Source organism: Bubalus kerabau, chromosome 4 (assembly GCF_029407905.1).
Source record: "Bubalus kerabau isolate K-KA32 ecotype Philippines breed swamp buffalo chromosome 4, PCC_UOA_SB_1v2, whole genome shotgun sequence".
Taxonomy (NCBI): Eukaryota; Metazoa; Chordata; class Mammalia; order Artiodactyla; family Bovidae; genus Bubalus; species Bubalus kerabau.
Window position 1 is genome coordinate 122,511,602 of NC_073627.1, and position 17,069 is coordinate 122,528,670.

The 17,069-nt window shown below is 41.1% G+C and overlaps 1 protein-coding gene across 7 annotated transcripts in view; it reads left to right on the forward strand.

Moving 5' to 3' along the window:
* LOC129650185 (uncharacterized) overlaps nucleotides 1–11,991 on the forward strand; it is a 33,265-nt gene extending 21,274 nt beyond the window's left edge. For 2 of the 7 annotated variants that reach the window (XM_055578392.1, XM_055578393.1), the window contains exons 4-5: nucleotides 6,523–6,663; nucleotides 10,760–11,991. In XM_055578392.1, the coding sequence (XP_055434367.1) occupies nucleotides 6,523–6,663; nucleotides 10,760–11,091 (473 nt within the window). In that variant the 3' untranslated portion in view covers nucleotides 11,092–11,991. Of the gene's footprint in view, nucleotides 1–6,522; nucleotides 6,668–10,759 lie in introns of all 7 variants that reach the window. The other 5 variants (XM_055578395.1, XM_055578396.1, XM_055578394.1 and 2 more) reach the window with 4 other exon arrangements.
* The last annotated feature ends 5,078 nt before the right edge of the window (nucleotides 11,992–17,069 follow it).

The following is a 17,069-nucleotide window of genomic DNA, read 5'->3' on the forward strand; positions in this document are numbered from 1 at the left end:
GAATGCTCAAACTACCACACAGTTGCACTCATCTCACACGCTAGTAAAGTAATGCTCAAAATTCTCCAAGCCAGGCTTCAGCAATATGTGAACTGTGAACTTCCAGACATTCAAGCTGGTTTTAGAAAAGGCAGAAGAACCAGAGATCAAATTGCCAACATCCACTGGATCATGGAAAAAGCAAGAGAGTTCCAGAAAAACATCTACTTCTGCTTTATTGACTATGCCAAAGCCTTTGACTGTGTGGATCACAATAAACTGTGGAAAATTCTGAAAGAGATGGGAATACCAGACCACCTGACCTGCCTCTTGAGAAATTTGTTTGCAGGTCAGGAAGCAACAGTTAGAACTGGACATGGAACAACAGACTGGTTCCAAATAGGAAAAGGAGTATGTCAAGGCTGTATATTGTCACCCTGCTTATTTAACTTATATGCAGAGTACATCATGAGAAGTGCTGGGCTGGAAGAAGCACAAGCTGGAATCAAGATTGTTGGGAGAAATATCAATAACCTCAGATATGCAGATGACACCACCCTTATGGCAGAAAGTGAAGAGGAACTAAAAAGCCTCTTGATGAAAGTGAAAGAGGAGAGTGAAAAAGTTGGCTTAAAGCCCAACATTCAGAAGACGAAGATCATGGCATCTGGTCCCATCACTTCATGGGAAATAGATGGGGAAACAGTGGAAACAGTGTCAGACTTTATTTTTCTGGGCTCCAAAATCACTGCAGATGGTGACTGCAGCCATGAAATTAAAAGACGCTTACTCCTTGGAAGGAAAGTTATGACCAACCTAGATAACATATTCAAAAGCAGAGATATTACTTTGCCAACAAAGGTTCGTCTAGTCAAGGCTGTGGTTTTTCCTGTGGTCATGTATGGATGTGAGAGTTGGACTGTGAAGAAGGCTGAGCGCCGAAGAATTGATGCTTTTAAACTGTGGTGTTGGAGAAGACTCTTGAGAGTCCCTTGGACTGCAAGGAGATCCACCCAGTCCATTCTGAAGGAGATCAGCCCTGGGATTTCTTTGGAAGGAATGATGCTAAAGCTGGAACTCCAGTACTTTGGCCACCTCATGTGAAGAGTTGACTCATTGGAAAAGACTCTGATGCTGGGAGGGATTGGGGGCAGGAGGAGAAGGGGACGACAGGATGAGATGGCTGGATGGCATCACTGACTCGATGGACGTGAGTCTGGGTGAACTCCGGGAGTTGGTGATGGACAGGGAGGCCTGGAGTGCTGCGATTCATAGGGTCGCAAAGAGTCAGACATGACTGAGAAACTGATCTGATCTAATCTGATCTGAGGCATTCTGTGCTCCAGGGAAACTGGTCAAACAGGTCTTTAGGTAGTTAAGAATGGATTTCATGATCCCAATCCTTGCATCTCTTCTTATCTAAAAAAATCCCTAAATCCCTTCATGGTGACATCAACTCCTCATGACAAGCAGAAAACCTTTTATAAAGTAAGCACTTGACTGCATTGAACTCTCCCTTAACCAAAATCTTCTATATTGACCTTCCCCTGCTGTCTCTTTAGAGCAGTCTCTCAGAGCTTTCTGAGGTGCTGTCTCCTGGGCTGCAGTCCTCATTTTGCCCCAAATAAAACTTAATTCATAACTCTCACATTGTGCTTCTTTTTTAGTTGACAGGGCCCACAGGTGTGCTAGTCTGTCAAGGGAACTGAGAGGGAGGGGCGGTGAGAATCCGGCTCTGCTCAGCACAATGCACTGTTCTCTGCTGTGGTGCTGAAAGGGTGGAGCTGGGCGAGTTTGCCTGCAGCCTCCTGGACACCAAGAGCAAGGCTTTAATGAGCTTGATGAGCTATTAGAATTTGGATGTAAGAGAGGAAATATTGTAATTAATGGCCTGATAATTGGTAAACACATTCATGTGAGGGGATGATAGAATAACAGTGGCTGTTTCACTGGAGAATATTGATGATGTGTGTACTTATGCAATATGTGTATAATAGTCTTTGTGGTAGGCAGAATCCACCCACCTCCCCTCAGCACCCATATCTGGACCATAATCCCCAGAACCTCTGAATATGTTACCTTATATGGCAAAAAGGACTTGGCATGTGATTAAGAGTCTTGACCTGGGAGACTACTTGGATTATCTATATGGGACTAATGTTATCATAAGGGTATTTATAAATGAAAGAGGGAGGCAGGAGGGTCAGAGGAGAAGATATGGTGATAAAGTGAAAGTGAAGTCGCTCAGTCATGTCCGACTCTTTGCAACCCCATGAGCTGTAGCCCACCAGGCTCCTCCATCCATGGGATTCTCCAGGCAAGAGTACTGGAGTGGGTTGCCATTTCCTTCTCCAGGGGATCTTCCCAACCCAGGGATCGAACCCAGGTCTCCCGCATTTTAGGCAGTTAGTTGCTTTACCATCTGAGCCACCAGGGAAGTCCTATGTGGTCCTGAACCACCAGGTAAACAGCAGCTACCCTGATGCTTCCATGCTGTGAAGAAATCCAAACCTTACAGACCGGCTACCTGTAGGCACCCCAGTTGACAGTCCCATCTGTACCCTGCCATTTCAGGCACCAGACCTGTAAGTGAAGAAGCTTCTGTAGGATTCCAGCCCCAGCTGTTGCAGTTACCTGGATCCACTTGAGTCTTGCTAGATGAGGCCCTGGGAGAAAAACCATCCCTCTGTGCCCTACCCAGTTCCTTACACACAGAACCCATGATAAATGAGTATTGATCTGTGTCACCAAGTTTGGGATGATTTACAAGATAATCATGATGGTGTGATCACTCACCTAGAGCCAGACATCCTGGAATGTGAAGTCCAGTGGGCCTTAGAAAGCATCACTACAAACAAAGCTAGTGGAGGTGATGGAATTCCAGTTGAGCTCTTTCAAATCCTGAAAGATGATGCTGTGAAAGTGCTGCACTCAATATGCCAGCAAATTTGGAAAACTCAGCACTGGCCACAGGACTGGAAAAGGTCAGTTTTCATTCCAATCCCAAAGAAAGGCAATGCCAAAGAATGCTCAAACTTTACCGCACAATTGCACTCTTCCCACACGCTGGTAAATTAATGCTCAAAATTCTCCAGGCCAGGCTTCAGCAGTACATGAACTGTGAACTTCCAGATGTTCAAACAAAGGCAGAAGAACCAGAAATCAAATTGCCAACATCCGCTGGAACATTGAAAAAGCAAGAGTGTTCCAGAAAAACATCTACTTCTGCTTTATTGACTATGCCAAAGCCTTTGACTGTGTGGATCACAATAAACTGTGGAAAATTCTGAAAGAGATGGGAATACCAGAGCACCTGACCTGCTTCTTGAGAAACCTGTATGCAGGTCAGGAAGCAACAGTTAGAACTGGACATGGAACAACAGACTGGTTCCAAATAGGAAAAGGAGTATGTCAAGGCTGTATATTGTCACCCTGCTTATTTAACTTATATGCAGAGTACATCATGAGAAGTGCTGGGCTGGAAGAAGCACAAGCTGGAATCAAGATTGTTGGGAGAAATATCAATAACCTCAGATATGCAGATGACACCACCCTTATGGCAGAAAGTGAAGAGGAACTAAAAAGCCTCTTGATGAAAGTCAAAGAGGAGAGTGAAAAAGTTGGCTTAAAGCTCAACATTCAGAAGACGAAGATCGTGGCTTCTGGTCCCATCACCTCATGGGAAATAGATGGGGAAACCGTGGAAACAGTGTAAGACTTTATTTTTCTGGGCTCCAAAATCACTGCAGATGGTGACTGCAGCCATGAAATTAAAAGATGCTTACTCCTTGAAGGAAAGTTATGACCAACCTAGATAGCATATTCAAAAGCAGAGACATTACTTTGCCAACAAAGGTCCGTCTAGTCAAGGCTATGGTTTTTCCTGTGGTCATGTATGGATGTGAGAGTTGGACAAAGCTGAGTGAAGTGAAGAAAGCTGAGTGCTGAAGAATTGATGCTTTTGAACTGTGGTGTTGGAGAAGACTCTTGAGAGTCCCTTGGACTGCAAGGAGATCCACCCAGTCCATTCTGAAGGAGATCAGCCCTGGGATTTCTTTGGAAGGAATGATGCTAAAGCTGAAACTCCAATACTTTGGCCACCTCATGTGAAGAGTTGACTCATTGGGAAAGACTCTGATGCTGGGAGGGATTGGGGGCAGGAGGAGTGGGGACGACAGAGGATGAGATGGCTGGATGGCATCACTGACTCGATGGATGTGAGTCTGGGTGAACTCCGGGAGTTGGTGATGGACAGGGAGGCCTGGGGTGCTGCGATTCTTTGGGTCGCAAAAAGTCGGACACGACTGAGCGACTGAACTGAACTGACAATGCTGCAATAGAATACTAGAACAGTAGATTTTAATCATTGTTAGTGAAAAATATGAGACAGAAAAGTGCTGATAGCCCACATGGCAATAGCCCACTGCTGATCAGTAAGCTGGAAATAAAACACAGACACATGTATTTCTAGTTTTTCAACTTGCATTCTCTTTGTAAAAAGTAAAGGACTATGCTTTAATTTATATTCCTTCCAATTACAATGTAGTTAAAAACAGTCTCTTCCTCATCATTCTTCTACATTAAGAAAGGAGCCATGTCTTAAAATCATCAGAGAAGATACCTTCTGGATCTTCTGTGTATATCCCTGTCTACCAACAGACACTTGTTTGAAAATACAGTTTCAGCTTTAGCATCATTCCTTCCAAAGAAATCCCAGGGCTGATCTCCTTCAGAATGGACTGGTTGGATCTCCTTGCAGTCCAAAGGACTCTCAAGAGTCTTCTCCAACACCACAATTCAAAAGCATCAATTCTTCAGCACTCAGCTTTCTTCACTTCACTCAGCTTTGTCCAACTCTCACATCCATACATCTGAATACATCTGAATGGGAAAACTAGCTCCAGTGTAAGGAGACAATGTGTTGTTTGTCTAAATGATTAATTAACAAATCTTGTGTTTCCGACCCCTCTTTGTAATCGCTTCTTTATGTATGTGTTAATGTTATCTCGCTCCTCTTTCAGATCTGAAATACAGTATTAATCATATGCTAGACATACAAACAAAGGGACTGCAGCTAGATCATGTTGATAGGATCACAGTATTTGTGGTTTACACTGGTTATAGGTTTTCACTGAACCTAATCTCATCCTTCCATTTTTGGATGACTTGGCATTGTCTCACAAATCAGCTACTTGCAGGATTTCCAGCGGGCACAGAATTGGGAAGCTCGCCCAGACTTCCAAGTTTGGCGAACATAACGAGATAGACCTTACAATGGCTGCTAATGTATGTATTTTCATGGGCTCCCCCCACCCCCACATCTCATTCTAATTTAAACACATATGTTCATTATTTTTGACGTTTTATACATATGGTTGTATATTTATTTGGAAATAAACAAAATCATTTTCATCACAATTATTTTTTTTTAAGCTAAGGATAAAGTAACACAAAGAAATCAGTATTGTCGGATACACACACACGATAAATGACTAACTGAAAGTTTTGACAAGTTTACAGTATTTTCAGAAACAAACGGTTGCCTTTAATGTGTGTTGGGAATAATGAAGCAAAGGAGGAAAATGAGTTAAACTTTTCAGTGTGTCTGTTAGGGCTTCAAGAACATCATGTTATTTTTCCTTCTCTGTGATTCACTTGTGAAATAAATTGTAAAATGCTGTTGACTATCAGCAGTATCATGATCTGAGTGTAATGAAAAAGTGAATTGTAAATAAAGATGTATATTTCTTAGGAATATTGGATATTTTCAGGAACTAGCATGACAAAGCTTAAGCTGTTCAAAGCATAGTCAGGTTGCCCACAAGAGGTGTAGGTGTTATCTTCCTTTAAACTGGTTTTGCAACACAAAAGGGATTTATATTTAACAATAAAATGTCTCATTTTCTCTTGGTGGCCACTAAGGTGCCCACTACTTCTTCCAGTCAGATCCTCAAACCACCCAGTGGCTTTCACTGATGTTCCTCTTAGTACCAACAAAAAGCTGAAGGCTTCTGAGTCATGTTTCTTTTGCTGTCCAGTGAGTTTTCTTTGTTGGATGCTGATAAAGTTTTAAAGTCATTACTCCTTGGCAACAAAACTTTCTGTTCATATAAGTAATTTTTAAGACCCAAATTTCTGGATCAGATTATGTTTGGAAAGTGTGATCTGGGTAATTCCTGATCTGAAGCTTATATGATTTGTTAGAGTCTCTTTAAGAAAAATAATATAAAATTCCAGTTAAAAGTAGATAAGAAAATGAATATTTATTTAAACTGAGAGAAGAAATCACAACAAATTATTGGTGTCTCAGAGAGTCAGATGCTTTACTTGTAATTGTTTACTTTTAAACAATTGACCAGAAATGACTTCATAGAAATGCTTCCTCTTAGAGCCTGGCTTTCCCTGCCACCTAGAATATTCCATAAGTCCTAGCGACTCTTGATACTCTCAGGTTTGAGTGTAAGAGATGCCCTGAAACTTAAATTAATTGACCTCCAGGTAGATTTGCCTCTGGTCCAGTGAATGAATGAATTTTGCCGACAGGAAACAATAACTGGCACTGTTGTGTGCCAGCTTGCATGGAGCAGTGTGGAAACCAGCTCACATGGCACCTGCTCACCCCTCAGTGGACATCGTGCTTGTCTGGAGCCGTTAGCCACACAGTTGGGAAACAAAGATTTTCCGGTGTGTAAGTACATAATTTCATTTACATAATATGTAAAATATAAAGGTAATACACAAACAGGACTACTTATATATAACTATAATACACAAATAGAATTATAGCGCATAATCATAAACAAGGAAAAACTCCACAAGTTCTTAAAGGCAAATTTGTGGCAATGCTTTAGTCTTCATTAAAATAGAAAAATGTTAATATTCCAAAGAATGACAAGCTTATCAAGTAATAAATTCTGGTTCACAATTAAGTATGCGATTGAAAACTATTTTCTTTTTTTTTTAAGAATTCACAGTCAATTCTTTAAAAAAAGGGTTTCTTGTTTGTGGTTTTTGCTCTTGTGGGGTCATTTATTACAAGATCAAGAATATCAGAAAAGGAAAACATTTTTAAGGATACTTAGTTTTTTCCTAAAGGGTCAATTTCATATTTTCCTCCCACATATGATCAGAGATTTTAAAGTGTTTAATATATCAGTTAAATCTGGCATAAATAGTATTCAAATTGATAGACATTTGTTAGTTTAACATGTGTTAAACTTCCTAAAATAACTTTATTCCCCCGTTTTTGAAAGAGTATATTAAAGAGTAAGTATAGGTTTAGCATGGCCAGATTTCAGCCCACAGTAAATGTTAAAAATTAGAATCATAATGAAAGCACAGTTGGAAGTAAGGAGAGGCCCCCAAGTGTGGAAGGTCACTTTGAAATGGAACGAGTAGTGGAAGGGTTCATAAACTACTCTGAGGAGTATCAGTGGGTACTTTGCTTAGTACTTTCTCTGTATGCTTAACTTACCATGGTGTTATTTATGTTAACCATACCCTTTAAGTTTTTAAAAAGCAATTTATCTTATATGATGTCAGTCAGGGTCCTAGCAGGAAACACAATTCCCTCCGATGGTTTCAACAAGGAAGCTTGAAAGGGGAGACTACCTACAGAGGTAAGAGAAGCACCTGGAGGGCACACTGAATGATGGACATGGAGGCATCCAGAAAGGAGCAGCTGGAAGCCAGAGTTTTTATCCCTAATGCCTGAGGTGGAATGTGAATGGTGGAGAGTATTACCAACTCCCTGTAACGCCCGGAGTGCTGACCTTCCACGTGGGCAGTCACCGTGAGTGACACTGCTGGTAGAGCATAGCTCAGAAGCAGGAAGAGCAGGGAAGGAAGCCCTAGCCGCTCCCCTCTGGTTTCCAGGTTTTCATCACTGCCTTCTGTTGGCCTAAAACAACTGGAAGGCAGCTGGCAAAGAGAAGCACCAGGATGCAGAGCCCTGGGGCACAGAGTACAGAGGAGAGTACAGGGAAGGTGGGACAGGGAAAATGGAGAAAAACAGAAACTATGACTCAGTCTGGATCATTGGTTTGAAATGGCAAGTTATTGGGACCAGTATTACCATTTTCATTTTATCAAGGAAGAAGTAGCTTATATAATGTACAACATGTCAAGAGTGGCAAGTAGGACCTCACCGTGATTTTTAAATACTGTCAAATTGCCTGAGCCTAGTAGGATGCTTGCACATAGTAGGCACTTCATAAATGTCAGTTGCTTATTTGTGTTGACTACTGTAGTCTGTATAGGCATCACAGTTCGAATTTTACACTCTTGGATGATTTATCCTTAAGCTAGATTAGTTCACATAACCAGTTTAGCCAGCCGCGACTTTAAAAATTCAGCAACAAATAAAAAAAGTTTCAAACTAGACAACTTAATTTTTTCCCCACATAAAGCCTTAAATTAATAGAAATTTATAGTATTCAACCAGTTATTTCTGTATCAATTAAGCATAGACTCCTAAGTGTGCCTTACTACATAATAAATGGTATTGATAAATTGGGACAGAATCAATGTATGTAAGTTAAATCAAGGTTTACGTGCACTAATAGGAACCATATGGCTGAAGAATAACATTTTGTATCATCTTGTAAAGTAAATAATCTCTGCAGACTATTATGTTTATAAACCCGAATGCTCATCTGTTGGTTGCTTAAAAATAGTTAAGTCCATGGCTTGGGGATGGATCCAAGGTTTGAGGGGCCTGAGGTTTATAAATGGGGGATTCACTTAAAAAAAAAACATTACAGAATTAGCACTCAAAATTGCTAGGTCTTGTCTCAGAGCATTCGTAGTAGTCCATGCAAATGAGTGAGTTAGTCTGAAGATTGTTTCATTCACTTTAGGGCAAATATGTTTGTACTCTTGATGCAAACTTACTGTCTGCTGGCTGCATGGTAGGTAGGCTCTTGAGAACTGACTTAAGACAGTTTGGTCATGTAAAATTTCATGATTCTTCTGATGAGAGAGAGTAGATAAGATTAGATAAATTTGCAGTACACAGGCTTAGCTACTCCCCCACAACTCTACTACCTGGTACAATGAAAGCAAGTCTCACATCTCATTCTGTTTATGTAGATAGAAAAGTTACTGAACAGACATTCACTGGCAAAAAAAGAGCCAAAAAGCAGAGAAAGACTAATGTGGGGTGAGCACGGTTCTTGCCTAGGGTACAGAATTTAAGAGAATGCCCCCAAACTCAGTAATCAAGATTAATAATATTTGAATGTATTACTTTTCAAAATAAAAATCACTGTAATACATCCACAATGAAGAAAGTAAAAATTTTAAATAAATATGGGCTCATTATTACTTTTTTTTTTCCTTTTAACTCTGGCTCCAGGATGATTCTGCCTAGCACCACAGAAGGTTGTCTATACTCTTCCTTAAGCTCAAAGAAATCCCAACTCTCTGTTCTTGTATTGGCCCCAGCATGAAAGGCCCTCTCTGGGCCAACCCAGTGTTCCAGTGGCAGGAGTCTTATCTTCTAGTTGGTGTTTTCTCAGAGAAATAAAAATTCTCTGGGTACTAGGCTGAGGGGGCTCAAGCTTGGGTACTGTTCTCCTGGGTGCAGGTAAGTGCACTCACTAGATTCTTGCATTCTGCTTATGCACTGGGTTAGGCAGTGTTTGGGCTTCCCTGGTAGCTCAGCTGGTAAAGAATCCACCTGCAATGCAGAAGACCCTGGTTCAATTCCTGGGTTGAAAAGTTCTCCTGGAGAAGGGATAGGCTACCGACTCCAGTATTCTTGGGTTTCCCTGGTGGCTCAGACAGTAAACAATCTATCTGCAGTGCGAGAGACCTGGGTTCAATTCCTGGTTGGGAAGATCCCCTGGAGGAGGGCATGGCAACTCTCTCCAGTTTTCTTGCCTGGAGAATCCCCATGGACAGAGGAGCCTGGTGGGCTACAGTCCATGGGGTCGCAAAGAGTCAGATACAACTGAGAGACTAAACACAAAGAACAGCACAGAGAATGTTTAGCATGTATTTTTAGCTTATCTACATGTCTTGGATACCTCGATAACTTATTTCTCATATTCACTATGTTAGCTTCAGAATTAAAACTCATTCCTGTGCTTCATTCTGAATGAATAGCAAAGCCCTGGTTGATGATGGTGCTAGGTTATAGCTGGGCTTGTGGTAGCCTGGGGAGGGGCTCTTCGTCTTCATAGAAATCAGGTGCGATCTAATTTTTTCATCTGTGTATTTTTGACTGCCCACCCTTTGGGCTGTGTATTCTTGGTTGGCACCTAGGCTTTGGCTAACCCTAGTGACACGTACATCATGTCACACTTAATAGCTTAAAGTAATTTAGAAGCAGTGGTACCCTAGAAAAATGTGGGTTACACACCCAAGCCCCTGCCCTCACAGAACTTTCAGTGGGAAAGAGAATCAATAAGCAAACATAAATGCATGTTATTATATGTACTCTCAGGCATTGATAAATGCTATAAAGAAAAATGAGGCAGGATGGAAAGAGAGAGCCTGATGAAAGGCATTATTTTATTCTGGGGGCTCAGAGCAGTCTTCTAAGACAAATGACATTTGAGCAGGGGCCTGAGTGACGTAAAACAGGAACTGTGCAAACAGGTTGGGTGGGAGAGCTTTCCCGCAAAGGAAACAGCAAGTTCACACATGCTAGGAGAATCACCACATTCATGTCGCAGAGGAAGGAGTGAGAAAATAGAAGGCACAGAAAAGAAGAGCCCCCTATCCTCCCATTCCTCAGGGATATCCACTCATAACAGTGCATTATGTTTCCTTTCAGAAGTTTCACTGTACATTGAAACCCTGTATGACCAACCTAGACACCATATTAAAAGGCAGAGACATTACTTCGCAACAAAGGTCCATCTAGTCAAGGCTATGGTTTTTCCAGTAATCATGTATGGATGTGAGAGTTGGACTATAAAGAAAGCTGAGCACCAAAGAATTGATGCTTTTGAACTGTGGTGTTGGAGAAGACTCTTGAGAGTCCCTTGGACTGCAAGGAGATCCAACCACTCCATCCTAAAGGAAATCAGTCTTGAATATTTATTGGAGGGACTGATGCTGAAGCTGAAACTCCTGTACTTTGGCCACCTGAATGTGAAGAACTGACTCATTGGAAAAGACCCTGATGCTGGCAGGAGGAGAAGGGGACAACAGAGGATGAGATGGTTGGATGGACATGAGTTTGAGTAAGCTCTGGGAGTTGATAATGGACAGGGAAGCCTGGCGTGTTGTGGTCCATGGGGTCTCAAAGAGTTGGATATGACTGAGTGACTGAACTGAACTGATCCTCATTTACTTTCTCCTTCCCTCCCAACCTTTCTACCTTCTTTCTCTCATTTCCTCCACTCATCTCTTTCTCCTTTAAGATGACCAAATCATACACACTTCTTTGCAATGTTTTAAACACTTAGTATTTCTTTCATTTCAGCATGTTTTCAGAGTAACCTCCTCCTTTGTGTTCTGCTATGGTATGTGTTCTATGGTATGGATATACCAGAATTGATTCAACAAGTTTTTGGTAAATGAGCTTTGTGAGTTTCTTTTCTTTCTTTTTTTATTTAACTATTAAAATAATGTTATTGTGAACATTCTTATATATATTTTATATATTTGTATGTAAGTATACCAGTGCAAGTATTTCTTGCTAATCCTCAAATCAGAATTATAGGTCAAATGGCATGCACTTTTCTGATTATAATATACATTGCTCAAGTGCCTTACAAAAAGGTTATTCTAATTTATATTCCTGCTGCATGTTATGAGAGTTCCTGTGTTCTAATTCTCTCACCAGCATTAAGATATTAAAAGTCATTTACATATTTGTCAGTTGATAAATGGAAATTACATGTCCTCATTATTATAATTTGCATTACTCCTCTTTTTTGTGAGGTTGGATATTTATTTCTACAACTGTTGGCCATTGACTGAGGCAAGGGTGCTGTGATTGAGAATAGAAATCTTCACCTATTACCTGTCTAATGCCAAAGGTTGCCATCAAGCATATACATCTTGAATGGATGAGAGAAAGGAAAAGTTACCCTTTCTTTGTGACACTTTACTGCCATCTACTAGGAAATTGGCATTATAAATAAACACATAAATCCATGGTGACTACTCTGTGAATGGTTAGTGATGCCTCTTGAGTTGTACAGTGCTCAACCTACACATCTGTATGGAACAGCCCTGCTGATAGTCACACTTAGTTTCTGAGTCTCAGCCAAGAAAACTGCTATCATCTTGACCTGTCTGGATTTTGTTTTTTAACTCTCTGATGGAATCTAGGACACGACCCTAGTTTTTTTCTTTCTAAATCTCTTGGCTTGTCTTGGTCCTCCTTTTCTGGCTCACTTAATCTGTCTGCAAACTTGACTCTTTCTGTGATCTGGCTGGTGCTCTTTGTCACCTTTTTGACAGAAAGAAGTAATTCCCATTTTCCTATAAACGCCCGTGATTCAAGGTCACAGGCCCACCAGCTTATCTAAATTTTTAGCAGACTTTCTGTGATCATGCAGCCCATTTCTCTTTTTTAAAACACCTATCATTTGTTCCATTTTAGAATACAGGTGCCCCTCCAGGCTTGTGACACAGTACCTACAATAGATAACGTTGATTGAGTGCTAAATAGAGACAGCTCTTTACAGGTGTGAATTATCATTTTAACCACTTAGTTAGATGTTACTTACTAGTAGTATCATTGTTATTTTCTTTCTTCTACTACTGTTGCTAGTATTTTCAGAGGTATGTGGATAAGGAAAATGAAGTAGAGATGAAGGAAGTGAAAGCTAGCAAAGGCACACTTAGGATTTAGGGCAAACAGCCCATCCCCACCTTTTTAATAAGGGAGGGCACTGAGTTTACCTACTCAGAAATATCATAGAGGGGCTTAATGCCATTGGGCAAACTCTGCAACAACTCGGCCCGCAAGAGGCTTGAGATAATTCAAGCCCTTCAGCTGTAGAATAAACTGATGAGGCTCACAGAAGGCCACATCCTCGGGAAGTAGGTCCCTGTTGACCTCCCTATAAAAGCGTACAAAGTTCATGGTTCCCCATGATCCACTGAGCAAATGTCACATGCCTCTGATGCAACTCAAAGTCCAACAGAAAATCAAGCAGGGGACTCTGTTTGAAAATACTCAGATCAAAGTGTATGTATCTGTGTGGTGGGGCCTGGAGAAGAGTTATGAGAAGCACAGGTATATCCCAGTAAGATGTCCTGGAATTTGGGATTAAAAGCAGCCTTGGAAATCATAACTGAAGACTCCAGTTTTCAAGACCTGAAACCAAAACACTGGGGGGCAGGGGGAGGTCAGTGACGTAGCCAAAGTCACCCAGCTTCGAGTGGCCCGCCACAAGGTCCAGAATGATGCCCTTTCCTGGAACATACTGCTCCATTAAATTTAGAGACAAGGGGCTTCAGTTTTAATATCAGGCCTGTTGGTGATTTATTGGGAAGCACTGGGAAAAATAACTTTATCCAGTTGCATAGGGATTGGATTTCTGAAGTTTTCTTTGCTCCTTACCATTCAGTGACCCAGCTGTAAGTTTCCTTTCTAAACCTGCCCCCACTTTTATTTTCCAGTCCCCACATCCATTGACAGCCCTAAAAGGACTTAAGAATGGCCTTCTTTTGTGAGATGTCTCAGCCTGTGTAGGCAACAGTCCTGGGGCCCACCCAAGAAGATTTATAGTGTGGGGCTTTCTCTTAGCAGTGCTTTGACAAGGAAAATGGCAGGCAGCCAGCATCCAAAACCAAACAATTGTCAGATGGCTGGGGAAAGAAAAATAAATGTTAAGCAGAGAACTCAATAGCTATTTCAGGACAGAAGAAGGCTTCCTTTATGGCCATTTCAACTGGAGCATCAGAGCATGCCTGAACCAGAGGATCTGCCCCTTTCTGACCCCCGAATGCCTGGGCTCCAGAGGCCTAGGAGCGTCTAGTCAAATATCTGCCCTTACTCCTGTGTGGCATAGGCCCCAGGGACCACCACTGCTGAGGAGAGGAGTGCAGGCGCTACTGAGGAAACTCTGAGGCCTTCTCAGCACACCAGGGATGTGCCCTGAAACTCTTGCTGTCCACACTGTCAGTGTATGGAGCCGTGCTTGTATTTATCTTGGTGGGCAGAAATGTGTTTCTCAAGCTCATAGTGTCTTTTTGATGACATATGTCTGTTTCCTTGACCAATTACTCTCTGCATCCATTCACTGCACTGTGGGTTTGACATCTTTTTATTTTTCCTAGATTGAAAATCTGAGATAAATGACTTATTTTCACTCTGTTCCTCAATCTGAGAGACAGAATTGTTTTCCACCCCCTCTCTCTTTATTTATACCCATACTTGCATTATTTTTATGTTTTATAGGAATCCTGTGATACAAATATTGTGTATTTGGGGCTATCCAAGCTCCATATGTGTAGAGATTCTGTCTTGGCAAATAACAGTCTAGCCAATTTAGATTTCCCAGGTCCTGAATTTATGTTTCAGAGTTTTTTATCCTTTCTTTTATTTTGCATTCCCTCCCCACTTTTTTCCCCATTCCTTGCTCCCTTTGTTCTTTCTTCCATTGAAATGATTTCCTTTGTATCATACTTGGTGAAGGTAGAACACAGTAAATATATCAGTAGAAATCAATTTCACAAATGCCTATTTCTTGGCTTCTATCTTAGAATTAATAATAACTCTAATATCTTAGAGTTAATAAACTCTTTCATGAAGAAGATGTTGTGAATTTTTAAAATCTGTGGCAGACGGGAAGAAATGTTATCCCTAGAAAAATTTTAAAATAACCTGAGGATGAAACAGGAAATACCCATTTTGAGGTGCTCTCAAACACAAATGCCTTCGAGATCTATTAAGATGTATGTATGTATTCAATGTGAGGCAGTTAGGAATAGCAGAGTCTGGTTGAACTAGAATGTTGTTGTTGTCCATTTGCTAAGTGATGCCTGACTCTTTGAGACCTCATGGGCTGCAGCACGCCAGACTGTCCCTCACTATGTTCTGGAGTTTGCTCATACTTATGTCCATTGACATGAATTAGAATGTCATGCCTACAATTATTAAAATTTAGGTTAATTTTGAAAATCACATTGGCCACTCAAAATAAGTTTGTGGATCTAACCGGATGCCAAGGCAGTAAGTTTGCAACTGTTTCTTTTGGTAATCATGACTATGTTATTTTATTTCTCTGGTGAAACGGATACTTGTCTTAGAATAATTTAAGATTATTGTATCCCTCACCACAGTGCTAGACTGTCACTTCTCTTCTTCTCCTTACTGCCTTTAGAATAAACAGAACATTCTTATAGCATTTAATATTCTCTTTGATCCGACCCCAACCTGTTTTTATGCCCCTATCTTTATCTCTCTCCCTGAAGTTGCTGCTAGCCTCACCTACTCATATTTTCTTGAACATACTCTGTTCTTTTTATTCTTTCACGTTCATTTGCTTTTTTTGGTATCAAGTCTTTCCCCTGTATTTGTAGATAATCCACTTGGTCAAAACCTTGATGAAAACTGTTTTACTGAGTTCCAGACTCTCTATATTTAAAGCCTCTAAGGCTCTCACGTTATGTAAATCTGTATTTAAACTAGGGTGCCATATGTCTTGGTTTGCCCTGGAAAGTCTCTGTTCTTCTGGTTCTTTCTTTCTTCTTTTCTTCTGTCCTTTCTCTTTCTTTTTATTGGAGTTTAATTGCTTGAAATGTTATGTTACTTTCTGCTGTACAGTGAAGTGAATCAGCGATATGTAGACATATATCCCATCCCTCATGGACCTACCTCCCACCCCCCACCCCATCCCACCCATCTAGGTCATCACACAGCACCGAACTGAGCTCCCTGTGCTTTACAGCAGGTTCCCATCAACTATCTGTTTTATGCATGGTAGTATATAATGGTCATATTAATTGCAGCACTTACTTAAAACAGTTTTGCTGTATGTTGGGATTAGATGTGTTTGTATCCTCATTGGACCAAGGATTATCCTTGAACCATCCAGTGACTGGGCTATTTTATTTCTGTTACAGACTACCAGTTAAGGAAATTGCTGAAATTTCCACATGAATAGAAAGGATTGAAGAAATAGTGTGTTTTATAAGTAGCCCAGATACTAAGTGACTCATCTCTAGGAGTTTGCTGTTCTTTTCTCTTTTTTGGAGAAATTTGACTTTGGTTGTTGATTGCACTTAGATAGTGGTAATGAAGAACAGATCATGAAACTATGTATCTTAGAACAAGGAAGACCTTGCTGGTGATCAGGCCAAATCCTCTGCCTTTGCTCATGTGAATAATCTTATGGTAAATGTCGACTCCCTTTTGGTCTCTGCGTCATTTCTTCCTTTTCTTTGGATAGTGGCACACTGATTTTCCTTTGCGGAACCTAACCCCGCCCTCACCTCTGACCAAACTTTCAGTAGCAGAACCACTGAGACCAAGGTGGAGCAAGTGAGGCACCTGGGGTGCAGTCCTGTCTGCACATGAATAAGGTTGGGAATAGAAGACAGTGCCTTCTTAAATAACATACCCTAGGTGCTTGCTTGCATCAGGAAACTAGTCCTGGTCCATTTCAAATACGCTGAGACTGAGCTAATCCCTGTCTTCAGGGATGGACGTTTTACCCAAGCTTGGTCAAAGAGCTTTCCCTGAACCAAGAGGCAGTTACATGATATAGTCAAAGCCAATGGGATTCTGCTCTGGAACTTGTCCTGGGACTCTTGGGAAAGTAATCTGTCTTTGGTGCAATTAGAAGAGTGTGGAGGGACAGCCCTCTGGGGCAGCCTGCAGGAGAACGGATCCACAGCTGAAAGAGACAGATTCAGGAGTGGAGAAGAGCTGCATGCTAATGAATTGTTTAAGCACCTGGATCTGTCTATCCTGTTCATGCTAGAGTTTTCAGATACATGATCAATAAATCACTCTTCACACACAGACACACACACACACACACACACACACACACACTTTTTTCCTACATGTTGGGGTGTGAGTCAAGTCCTGTTTATTTGCAACTGAAAAAGTTCTGTCAGTCAGAAAGAAGTGGGGAAGGCCCATGGGATTTGCTGCTTGCTCTTGGTCACACTGT